This window comes from Oncorhynchus keta, chromosome 18 (genome assembly GCF_023373465.1).
Source record: "Oncorhynchus keta strain PuntledgeMale-10-30-2019 chromosome 18, Oket_V2, whole genome shotgun sequence".
Classification (NCBI taxonomy): Eukaryota; Metazoa; Chordata; class Actinopteri; order Salmoniformes; family Salmonidae; genus Oncorhynchus; species Oncorhynchus keta.
The window spans coordinates 45,064,059-45,076,582 of NC_068438.1; the positions used below are offsets into that span (position 1 = coordinate 45,064,059).

General features: G+C 44.6%; 1 protein-coding gene across 1 annotated transcript in view; it reads left to right on the top strand.

Annotated features, from left to right (window-relative positions):
- The window catches only part of LOC118379657 (1-phosphatidylinositol 4,5-bisphosphate phosphodiesterase eta-1-like), a 182,999-nt gene that overhangs the window by 141,402 nt on the left and 29,073 nt on the right, over positions 1 to 12,524 (top strand). The window contains exon 12 of the mRNA XM_052468514.1: positions 3,418 to 3,570. Coding sequence (XP_052324474.1) covers positions 3,418 to 3,570 — 153 coding nt within the window. The remainder of the gene's footprint in view (positions 1 to 3,417; positions 3,571 to 12,524) is intronic.

Consider the following 12,524-nt stretch of genomic DNA (forward strand, 5'->3'; position numbering starts at 1 on the left):
TGGTGCAGTTCAGTAATTCAGGGGGCTGGTGCAGTTCAGTAATTCAGAGGACTGGTGCAGTTCAGTAATTCAGAGGACTGGTGCAGTTCAGTAATTCAGAGGACTGGTGCAGTTCAGTAATTCAGAGGACTGGTGCAGTTCAGTAATTCAGAGGACTGGTGCAGTTCAATAATTCAGAGGGCTGGTGCAGTTCAGTAATTCAGGGGGCTGGTGCAGTTCAGTAATTCAGAGGGCTGGTGCAGTTCAATAATTCAGGGGGCTGGTGCAGTTCAGTAATTCAGGGGGCTGGTGCAGTTCAGTAATTCAGGGGGCTGGTGCAGTTCAATAATTCAGGGGCTGGTGCAGTTCAGTAATTCAGGGGCTGGTGCAGTTCAGTCATTCAGGGGGCTGGTGCAGTTCAGTAATTCAGAGGACTGGTGCAGTTCAGTAATTCAGAGGACTGGTGCAGTTCAGTAATTCAGAGGGCTGGTGCAGTTCAGTAATTCAGAGGGCTGGTGCAGTTCAGTAATTCATAGGACTGGTGCAGTTCAGTAATTCAGAGGGCTGGTGCAGTTCAATAATTCAGGGGGCTGGTGCAGTTCAGTAATTCAGGGGCTGGTGCAGTTCAGTAATTCAGGGGCTGGTGCAGTTCAATAATTCAGGGGCTGGTGCAGTTCAGTAATTCAGGGGCTGGTGCAGTTCAGTAATTCAGGGGCTGGTGCAGTTCAGTAATTCAGGGGCTGGTGCAGTTCAGTAATTCAGAGGGCTGGTGCAGTTCAATAATTCAGGGGGCTGGTGCAGTTCAGTAATTCAGGGGGCTGGTGCAGTTCAGTAATTCAGGGAGCTGCTGCAGTTCAGTAATTCAGGGGGCTGGTGCAGTTCAATAATTCAGGGGGCTGGTGCAGTTCAATAATTCAGGGGGCTGGTGCAGTTCAGTAATTCAGGGGGCTGCTGCAGTTCAGTAATTCAGAGGGCTGGTGCAGTTCAGTAATTCAGAGGACTGGTGCAGTTCAGTAATTCAGAGGACTGGTGCAGTTCAGTAATTCAGAGGACTGGTGCAGTTCAGTAATTCAGAGGACTGGTGCAGTTCAATAATTCAGAGGGCTGGTGCAGTTCAGTAATTCAGGGGGCTGGTGCAGTTCAGTAATTCAGAGGGCTGGTGCAGTTCAATAATTCAGGGGGCTGGTGCAGTTCAGTAATTCAGGGGGCTGGTGCAGTTCAGTAATTCAGGGGGCTGGTGCAGTTCAATAATTCAGGGGGCTGGTGCAGTTCAGTAATTCAGGGGGCTGGTGCAGTTCAGTAATTCAGGGGGCTGGTGCAGTTCAGTAATTCAGAGGACTGGTGCAGTTCAGTAATTCAGAGGACTGGTGCAGTTCAGTAATTCAGAGGGCTGGTGCAGTTCAGTAATTCAGAGGGCTGGTGCAGTTCAGTAATTCAGGGGGCTGGTGCAGTTCAGTAATTCAGGGGGCTGGTGCAGTTCAGTAATTCAGGGAGCTGCTGCAGTTCAGTAATTCAGGGGGCTGGTGCAGTACAATAATTCAGGGGGCTGGTGCAGTTCAATAATTCAGGGGGCTGGTGCAGTTCAGTAATTCAGGGGGCTGCTGCAGTTCAGTAATTCAGAGGGCTGGTGCAGTTCAATAATTCAGGAGGCTGGTGCAGTTCAATAATTCAGGGGCTGGTGCAGTTCAATAATTCAGGGGGCTGGTGCAGTTCAGTAATTCAGGGGGCTGGTGCAGTTCAATAATTCAGGAGGCTGGTGCAGTTCAATAATTCAGGGGGCTGGTGCAGTTCAATAATTCAGGAGGCTGCTGCAGTTCAGTAATTCAGGGGGCTGGTGCAGTTCAGTAATTCAGGGGGCTGGTGCAGTTCAGTAATTCAGGGGGCTGGTGCAGTTCAATAATTCAGGAGGCTGGTGCAGTTCAATAATTCAGGGGGCTGGTGCAGTTCAGTAATTCAGAGGGCTGGTGCAGTTCAGTAATTCAGAGGACTGGTGCAGTTCAGTAATTCAGAGGACTGGTGCAGTGTGAAGGCCTGTCCACTAATCAGTGTGTTGTCACCGGGTGAGTGACAGGCCATGTAATGGACTCCTAATGACAGTATTGAGCTACAATTAGGGCTTGTAATTGCCAGGGTCCTAATGGTATAATATTATCATGATACTTAGGTGCCAATACGATATATTATAATATATATATATATATATATATATATATATATATATATAATATGTATTACGATTGGTTGTTCCAAACATATCTGCTACTCTGCTGCAGAGAGAAAAAATAGTTTTGATTAATCATGGAATTAAAAGTACTGAAAACATGTTGGCTCACTATTTAAAAAGAAGACGGAGAAGGAGTTATAGGGATGTAAAATACTGTCGTTTTGGTACAGGTACAGCCGACTGCTGCTAGCTAACGCTACCTAGCAAAATACATGACCACGTACAGTACCAGTCCAAAGGGCTTTAGTGCTGCGAAGGTGTGACAGACGATTAGCCGAGTTGTGTTTGGGACTAATTCATGTTTAATGAGCCTGTCGCAGTGAATTATTATCTTCGTTATACAATACACCTCGACTAAGTTGCCCGGAAAAGCAAACGGAATGGGAGATATGATTTCCACCTAATTATTTTCTGATTTAATTTCTGACATCTGGAATGGACTCATAAATATATGATAATTATGTGTTTAACATTTCATAATCTTTTGTTACGTTCAATTGTTTTTTTCATGAGGTTTAAGGAGCTACAGCTACTGATCTAGGATCAGTTTATGCTATCTGAATAACTTTATGGAGAAGGGTAATCTAGTCCTAGATCTGTCGTTGGAGACAACTTCTACCTTGAGCTGAGGAAAGCAAGCTACAGCTGCCATTTTGGCCATAGAGAGTGCTTTCTCATATGCCATTCGGATCTTGGCTAGTTTCCCTCATTCCCAGTGAAGAGAGGGTGATATATAGAGCCAATTAAAGTAGTGAGATATACAGTATGCTGATTTAAAGTGATCAGGACTGGAGCCAGGATTGATCTGTTCACACTCTGTCTGTCTGTACTGCTAGCACTGCTTGTACTGGGCTGGCTGGTCTGTCTGTCTACTGCTAGTACTGCCAGGACTACACTAATGACCTGGTGTATTTAACCAGGGACAGATGGTTTCACAACCAATACAACTCACCTCTCTCTCTCTCTCTCTCTCTCTCTCTCTCTCTCTCTCTCTCTCTCTCTCTCTCTCTCTCTCTCTCTCTCTCTGTCTCTCTGTCTCTCTCTCTCTCTCTCTCTCTCTCTCTCTCTCTCTCTCTCTCTCTCTCTCTCTTTCTCTCTCTCTCTCTCTCTCTCTCTCTCTCTCTCTCTGTCTCTCTCTCTCTCTGTCTCTCTCTCTCTCTCTCTCTCTGTCTCTCTCTCTCCCTCGCTCCGTCCCTCTCTCCTCCCTTCTTCAGAGTAATGGTAACCACCAAGTGGAAAGTTACATCAGGAAGAAGTTGGACTCTCTGTTGAAGGAGTCTCAGATTGGAGACAAGGAGGACACAGACAGCTCCAGCATCAGAGCCCTGCTCAGAGCCACACACGTGGGCCTGCAGAAGAACGTACCGGTAAACACAGACACACACACGCACACACACACGCACGCACGCACGCACGCACACACACACACACACACACACACACACACACACACACACACACACACACACACACACACACACACACACACACACACACACACACACACACACACACACACACATGAAGTACAATATGTTGTTAGTGGGAGAAACATGTCTGTCTCTTCTATTAATATTTAATTTCCTCCGTTGGTTCTGTGTTTAGAATAATACGTCTTCAAGCATCCATGTTAATGTAATGTGTCTGACAGTATAAGCAGGGAGTTCCTATACTCCTCTCTCTCTCTCTCTCTCTCTCTCTCTCTCTCTCTCTCTCTCTCTCTCTCTCTCTCTCTCTCTCTCTCTCTCTCTCTCTCTCTCTCTCTCTCTCTCTCTCTCTCTGTCTCTCTCTGTCTCTCTCTGTCTCTCTCTCTCTGTCTTCCTCTCTCTGTCTCTCTCTCTCTCTCTCTCTCTCTCTCTCTGTCTCTCTCTCTCTCTCTCTCTCTCTCTCTCTCTCTCTCTCTCTCTCTCTCTCTCTCTCTCTCTCTCTCTCTCTCTCTCTTCAATTCAAGGGGCTTTATTGGCATGGGAAACATGTGTTAACATTGCCAAAGCAAGTGAGGTAGACAACATACAAAGTGAATATCTCTCTCTCTCTCTCAATTCAATTCAATTCAAGGGCTTTATTGGCATGGGAAACATGTGTTAACATTGCCAAAGCAAGTGAGGTAGACAACATACAAAGTGAATATATAACGTGAAAAACAACAAAAATGAACAGTAAACATTACACATACAGACGTTTCAAAACAGTAAAGACATTACAAATGTCATATTATATATATATATATATATATACAGTGTTTTAACTATGTACAGATGGTTAAAGGACACAAAATAAAATAAATAAGCATAAATATGGGTTGTATTTACAATGGTGTTTGTTCTTCACTGGTTGCCCTTTTCTCGTGGCAACAGGTCACAAATCTTGCTGCTGTGATGGCTCACTGTGAAATTTCAACCAAATAGCATTCTAGTTTGCTCTGTTTTTTTGTTAATTCTTTCCAATGTGTTAAGTAATTATCTTTTTGTTTTCTCATGATTTGGTTGGGTCTAATTGTGCTGTTGTCCTGGGGCTCTGTATGGTGTGTTTGTGTTTGTGAACAGAGCCCCAGGACCAGCTTGCTTAGGGGACTCTTCTCCAGGTTCATCTCTCTGTAGGTGATGGCTTTGTTATGGAAGGTTTGTGAATCGCTTCCTTTTAGGTGGTTGTAGAATTTAACGGCTCTTTTCTGGATTTTGATAATTAGTGGGTATCGGCCTAATTCTGCTCTGCATGCATTATTTCGTGTTCTACGTTGTACACGGAGGATATTTTTGCAGAATTCTGCGTGCAGAGTCTCAATTTGGTGTTTGTCCCATTTTGTGAAGTCTTGGTTGGTGAGCGGACCCCAGACCTCACAACCATAAAGGGCAATGGGCTCTATGACTGATTCAAGTATTTTTAGCCAAATCCTAATTGGTATGTTGAAATTTATGTTTATTTTGATGGCATAGAATGCCCTTCTTGCCTTGTCTCTCAGATCGTTCACAGCTTTGTGGAAGTTACCTGTGGCGCTGATATTTAGGCCAAGGTATGTATAGTTTTTTGTGTGCTCTAGGGCAACAGCATCCCTGTCTAACCCCACGACCCTGTGTGAAGAAATGTGTGTGTTTTTTGCCAATTTTAACCGCACACTTGTTGTTTGTGTACATGGATTTTATAATGTCGTATGTTTTACCCCCAACACCAATTTCCATCAGTTTGTATAGCAGACCCTCATGCCAAATTGAGTCAAAGGCTTTTTTGAAATCAACAAAGCATGAGAAGACTTTGCCTTTGTTTTGGTTTGTTTGGTTGTCAATTAGGGTGTGCAGGGTGAATACATGGTCTGTTGTACGGTAATTTGGTAAAAAGCCAATTTGACATTTGCTCAGTACATTGTTTTCATTGAGGAAATGTACAAGTCTGCTGTTAATGATAATGCAGAGGATTTTCCCAAGGTTACTGTTGACGCATATTCCACGGTAGTTATTGGGGTCAAATTTGTCTCCACTTTTGTGGATTGGGGTGATCAGTCCTTGGTTCCAAATATTGGGGAAGATGCCAGAGCTAAGGATGATGTTAAAGAGTTTTAGTATAGCTAATTGGAATTTGTTGTCTGTATATTTGATCATTTCATTGATACCATCAACACCACAGGCCTTTTTGGGTTGGAGGGTTTTTATTTTGTCCTGTAACTCATTCAATGTATTTGGAGAATCCAGTGGGTTCTGGTCTTTAATAGTTGATTCTAAGATCTGTATTTGATCATGTATATGTTTTTGCACTTTATTCTTTGTTATTGAGCCAAAAAGATTTGCGAAGTGGTTTACCCATACATCTCCATTTTCGATAGATCATTCTTCGTGTTGTTGTTTGTTTAGTGTTTTCCAATTTTCCCAGAAGTGGTTAGAGTCTATGGACTCTTCAATTACATTGAGCTGATTTCTGACATGCTGTTCCTTCTTTTTCCGTAGTGTGTTTCTGTATTGTTTTAGTGATTCACCATAGTGAAGGCGTAGACTCAGGTTTTCCGGGTCTCTATGTTTTTGGCTGGACAGGTTTCTCAATTTCTTTCTTAGATATTTGCATTCTTCATCAAACCATTTGTCATTGTTGTTCATTTTCTTCGGTTTTCTATTCGAGATTTTTAGATTTGAGAGGGAAGCTGAGAGGTCAAATATACTGTTAAGATTTGCTACTGCCAAGTTTATACCTTCACTATTACAGTGGAACGTTTTACCCAGGAAATTGTCTAAAAGGGATTGAATTTGTTGTTGCCTAATTGTTTTTTGGTAGTTTTCCAAACTGCATTCCTTCCATCTATAGCATTTCTTAATGTTACTCAGTTCCTTTGGCTTTGATGCCTCATGATTGAGTATTGCTCTGTTTCAGTAGACTGTGATTTTGCTGTGGTCTGATAGGGGTGTCAGTGGGCTGACTGTGAACGCTCTGAGAGACTCTGGGTTGAGATCAGTGATAATGTAGTCTACAGTACTACTGCCAAGAGATGAGCTATAGGTGTACCTACCATAGCAGTCCCCTCGAAGCCTACCATTGACTATGTACATACCCAGCGTGCGAAAGAGCTGCAGGAGTTGTGACCCGTTTTTGTTGGTTATGTTGTCATAGTTGTGCCTAGGGGGGCATATGTGGGAGGGAATGCTGTCTCCTCCAGGCAGGTGTTTGTCCCCATGTGTGCTGAGGGTGTCAGGTTCTTGTCCGGTTCTGGCATTTAGGTCACCACAGACTAGTACATTTCCCTGTGCCTGGAAATAATTGTTTTCCCCAACCAGGATAGAGAAGCTGTCTTCATTAAAGTATGGGGATTCTAGTGGGGGGATATAGGTAGCACACAAGAGAACATTTTTCTCTGTTAGGATAATTTCCTTTTGAATTTCTAGCCAAATGTAGAATGTTCCTGTTTTGATTAATTTAATGGAGTGAGTTAGGTCTGCTCTATACCAAATTAGCATACCCCCTGAGTCCCTTCCCTGTTTCACACCTGGTAGTTTGGTGGATGGGACTACCAGCTCTCTGTAACAGGATTCCAGGATGATATAGTGAAGGCTTTCTGTTCCATAGAGTGTCCAATGTTGTTGGTCGTGGTTTGGCCTCAGGCCAGTAAGTGGGAGCAGAGCCTGCTGAGCATCTGGTACATGCCATTGGCTTGGGCGAGTGTGAGAGTGGGGGTTGGGACTGTTTGCCTGCTCACTACCTGGGCATATGTGTGGCTTCCATGTTGAGGCCCTCTTTGCGGGGGTGGGGTGCATGGGGTGGGCAGGAGTGGCATAGGTCTGATCTGAGGGGGCCTAAATGGGGTGTGGGCAAGGTTGACGTGGGGGGTGTTGATTGGTTGAGGTGGGGGTGTGGATGTGTCTGGGGGTGCTGTGGTCTGGATGTAATTCCTCTTGGCGTGGGTCCTCTATGTGTAGGTCCAGGGGGGGGTCCTGCAGGTCTGGGAGGGTGTCTCGCTGGTCTGGGTGGGGTGTCTATTGATCTGTTGCTACTGCTGCCTTGTAGAGGTGGACCTGGTCATAGAGGCTGTTCAAGTCCAGGGTGGAGTGGTGGGCCAGGAAAACATTTGGTTTTGAGGCACAGTCACGGGAAATACATGCGTTTACCCGCTGTATTGTGGCAGGGTGGAAGTCTTTTCGTGGTAGCAGGGTGGAGATAAATATGCATATTATTGATACCATTTGAAAGGAAACACTTTGAAGTTTGTGGAAATGTGAAATGAATGTCGGAGAATATAACACATTAGATCTGGTAAAAGAGAATACAATGAAAAACATGCATCTTTGAAATGCAAGAGAAAGGCCATACTTTCAGATAGGAGTCTAGGTGTCATTTAGATGTTGGCCACCAGATGGAACCAGTGTGTGTACAAAGTTTCAGACTAATCCAGTGAAGAATTACATTACTGCACAATATGTTGTAGTAAATCTGCCAGGTGTTTGCCAAAATCTGCCGAATTGGTCAAATTGTTCAGGTACTGAACTATAGAGAACATACAAAAATGCTATTGTAATATATATTTTTTAGTTCACACTCCCAGAAATGTCATACATGATGGATCATTAGCTTATACACTAACTTTCACACATCTAGATGGCCGGACGGGGTGGGTGTGGAGCCAGAGACAGAAGTGGGGTCAAACTGTAGAACCCAGTTTCTACATCAAATCAAAGTTTATTTGTCACGTGCGCCGAATACACACGAATACACGGCACACGTGACAAATAAACTTTGGTTAGCCAATGTGTGGGAGCACAGGTTGGTCGGGCCATTTAGGTAGTATGTACATGAATGTATAGTTAAAGTGACTATGCATATAAGATAAACAGAGAGTAGCAGCAGAGTAAAATAGGGGTTGGGGGGGTTAGCGGGACACACAATGGAAATAGTCCGCATAACCATTTGGTTACCTGTTCAGGAGTCTTATTGCTTGGGGGTAAAAACTGTTGAGAAGCCTTTTTATCTGAGACTTGGCACTCCGGTACTGCTTGCCATGCGGTAGTAGAGAGAACAGTCTATGACTGGGGTGGCTGGGGTCTTTGACAGTTTTTAGGGCCTTCCTCTGACACCACCTGGTGTAGAGGTCCTGGATGGCGGGCAGCTTTGCCCCAGTGATGTACTGGGCCGTACTCACTACCCTTTGAAGTGCCTTGCGGTCGGAGGCCCGAGCAATTGCCGTACCAGGCAGTGATGCAACCGGTCAGGATGCTCTCGATGTTGCAGCTGTAGAACCTTTTGAGGATGTCAGGACCCATGCCAAATCTGTTTAGTTTCCTGAGGGGGAATATGCTTTGTCATGCCCTCTTCACAACTGTCTTGGTGTGTTTGGACCATGTTAGTTTGTTGGTGATGTGTCCTCTTCATGACTGTCTTGGTGTGTTTGGACCATGTTAGTTTGTTGGTGATGTGTTCTCTTCATGACTGTCTTGGTGTGTTTGGACCATGTTAGTTTGTTGGTGATGTGTTCTCTTCATGACTGTCTTGGTGTGTTTGGACCATGTTAGTTTGTTGGTGATGTGTCCTCTTCATGACTGTCTTGGTGTGTTTGGACCATGTTAGTTTGTTGGTGATGTGTCCTCTTCACAACTGTCTTGGTGTGTTTGGACCATGATAGTTTGTTGTTGATGTGTCCTCTTCACGACTGTCTTGGTGTGTTTGGACCAATCTAGTTTGTTGTTGATGTGTCCTCTTCACGACTGTCTTGGTGTGTTTGGACCATGTTAGTTTGTTGGTGATGTGTCCTCTTCATGACTGTCTTGGTGTGTTTGGACCATGTTAGTTTGTTGGTGATGTGTCCTCTTCATGACTGTCTTGGTGTGTTTGGACCATGTTAGTTTGTTGGTGATGTGTCCTCTTCATGACTGTCTTGGTGTGTTTGGACCATGTTAGTTTGTTGGTGATGTGTCCTCTTCACGACTGTCTTGGTGTGTTTGGACCATGTTAGTTTGTTGGTGATGTGTCCTCTTCACGACTGTCTTGGTGTGTTTGGACCATGTTAGTTTGTTGGTGATGTGTCCTCTTCATGACTGTCTTGGTGTGTTTGGACCATGTTAGTTTGTTGGTGATGTGTCCTCTTCATGACTGTCTTGGTGTGTTTGGACCAATCTAGTTTGTTGGTGATGTGTCCTCTTCACGACTGTCTTGGTGTGTTTGGACCATGATAGTTTGTTGGTGATGTGCCCTCTTCACGACTGTCTTGGTGTGTTTGGACCATGTTAGTTTGTTGGTGATGTGTCCTCTTCACGACTGTCTTGGTGTGTTTGGACCATGTTAGTTTGTTGGTGATGTGTCCTCTTCATGACTGTCTTGGTGTGTTTGGACCAATCTAGTTTGTTGGTGATGTGTCCTCTTCACGACTGTCTTGGTGTGTTTGGACCAATCTAGTTTGTTGGTGATGTGTCCTCTTCACGACTGTCTTGGTGTGTTTGGACCAATCTAGTTTGTTGGTGATGTGTCCTCTTCACGACTGTCTTGGTGTGTTTGGACCATGTTAGTTTGTTGGTGATGTGTCCTCTTCATGACTGTCTTGGTGTGTTTGGACCAATCTAGTTTGTTGTTGATGTGTCCTCTTCACGACTGTCTTGGTGTGTTTGGACCAATCTAGTTTGTTGGTGATGTGTCCTCTTCATGACTGTCTTGGTGTGTTTGGACCATGATAGTTTGTTGTTGATGTGTCCTCTTCACGACTGTCTTGGTGTGTTTGGACCATGTTAGTTTGTTGGTGATGTGTCCTCTTCATGACTGTCTTGGTGTGTTTGGACCAATCTAGTTTGTTGGTGATGTGTCCTCTTCACGACTGTCTTGGTGTGTTTGGACCATGATAGTTTGTTGGTGATGTGTCCTCTTCACGACTGTCTTGGTGTGTTTGGACCAATCTAGTTTGTTGGTGATGTGTCCTCTTCGCGACTGTCTTGGTGTGTTTGGACCATGTTAGTTTGTTGTTGATGTGTCCTCTTCATGACTGTCTTGGTGTGTTTGGACCATGATAGTTTGTTGGTGATGTGTCCTCTTCACGACTGTCTTGGTGTGTTTGGACCATGTTAGTTTGTTGTTGATGTGTCCTCTTCACAACTGTCTTGGTGTGTTTGGACCAATCTAGTTTGTTGTTGATGTGTCCTCTTCATGACTGTCTTGGTGTGTTTGGACCAATCTAGTTTGTTGGTGATGTGTCCTCTTCGCGACTGTCTTGGTGTGTTTGGACCATGTTAGTTTGTTGTTGATGTGTCCTCTTCATGACTGTCTTGGTGTGTTTGGACCATGATAGTTTGTTGGTGATGTGTCCTCTTCACGACTGTCTTGGTGTGTTTGGACCATGTTAGTTTGTTGTTGATGTGTCCTCTTCACAACTGTCTTGGTGTGTTTGGACCATGTTAGTTTGTTGGTGATGTGTCCTCTTCACAACTGTCTTGGTGTGTTTGGACCATGTTAGTTTGTTGGTGATGTGTCCTCTTCATGACTGTCTTGGTGTGTTTGGACCAATCTAGTTTGTTGTTGTCGTGTCCTCTTCACAACTGTCTTGGTGTGTTTGGACCATGTTAGTTTGTTGGTGATGTGTCCTCTTCACGACTGTCTTGGTGTGTTTGGACCATGTTAGTTTGTTGGTGATGTGTCCTCTTCATGACTGTCTTGGTGTGTTTAGACCATGTTAGTTTGTTGGTGATGTGTCCTCTTCACGACTGTCTTGGTGTGTTTGGACCATGTTAGTTTGTTGGTGATGTGTCCTCTTCACAACTGTCTTGGTGTGTTTGGACCATGTTAGTTTGTTGGTGATGTGTCCTCTTCATGACTGTCTTGGTGTGTTTGGACCATGTTAGTTTGTTGTTGATGTGTCCTCTTCATGACTGTCTTGGTGTGTTTGGACCATGTTAGTTTGTTGGTGATGTGTCCTCTTCACGACTGTCTTGGTGTGTTTGGACCATGTTAGTTTGTTGGTGATGTGTCCTCTTCACGACTGTCTTGGTGTGTTTGGACCATGTTAGTTTGTTGTTGATGTGTCCTCTTCATGACTGTCTTGTCTGTTAGTTTGTTGGTGATGTGTCCTCTTCATGACTGTCTTGGTGTGTTTGGACCATGTTAGTTTGTTGGTGATGTGTCCTCTTCATGACTGTCTTGGTGTGTTTGGACCATGTTAGTTTGTTGGTGATGTGTCCTCTTCATGACTGTCTTGGTGTGTTTGGACCATGTTAGTTTGTTGGTGATGTGTCCTCTTCGCGACTGTCTTGGTGTGTTTGGACCATGTTAGTTTGTTGGTGATGTGTCCTCTTCACAACTGTCTTGGTGTGCTTGGACCATGTTAGTTTGTTGGTGATGTGTCCTCTTCATGACTGTCTTGGTGTGTTTGGACCATGTTAGTTTGTTGGTGATGTGTCCTCTTCGCGACTGTCTTGGTGTGTTTGGACCATGTTAGTTTGTTGGTGATGTGTCCTCTTCACAACTGTCTTGGTGTGCTTGGACCATGTTAGTTTGTTGGTGATGTGTCCTCTTCATGACTGTCTTGGTGTGTTTGGACCAATCTAGTTTGTTGTTGATGTGGACACCAAGGAATTTGAAGCTCTCAACCTGCTCCACTACAGCCCCGTCGATGAGAATGGGGACGTGCTCGGTGCTCCGTTTCCTGTAGTCCATAATCATCTCCTTAGTCTTGGTTACGTTGAGGGATAGGTTGTTATTCTGGCACCACCCGACCAGGTCTCTGACCTCCACACTACAGGCTGTCTCGTCGTTGTCGGTGAACAGGCCTGTTGTGTCGTCAGCAAACTTAATGATGGTGTTGGAGTCGTGCCTGGCCATGCAGTCGTGGGTGAACAGGGAGTACAGCCTGGGGACATTTGACAATAAAAAT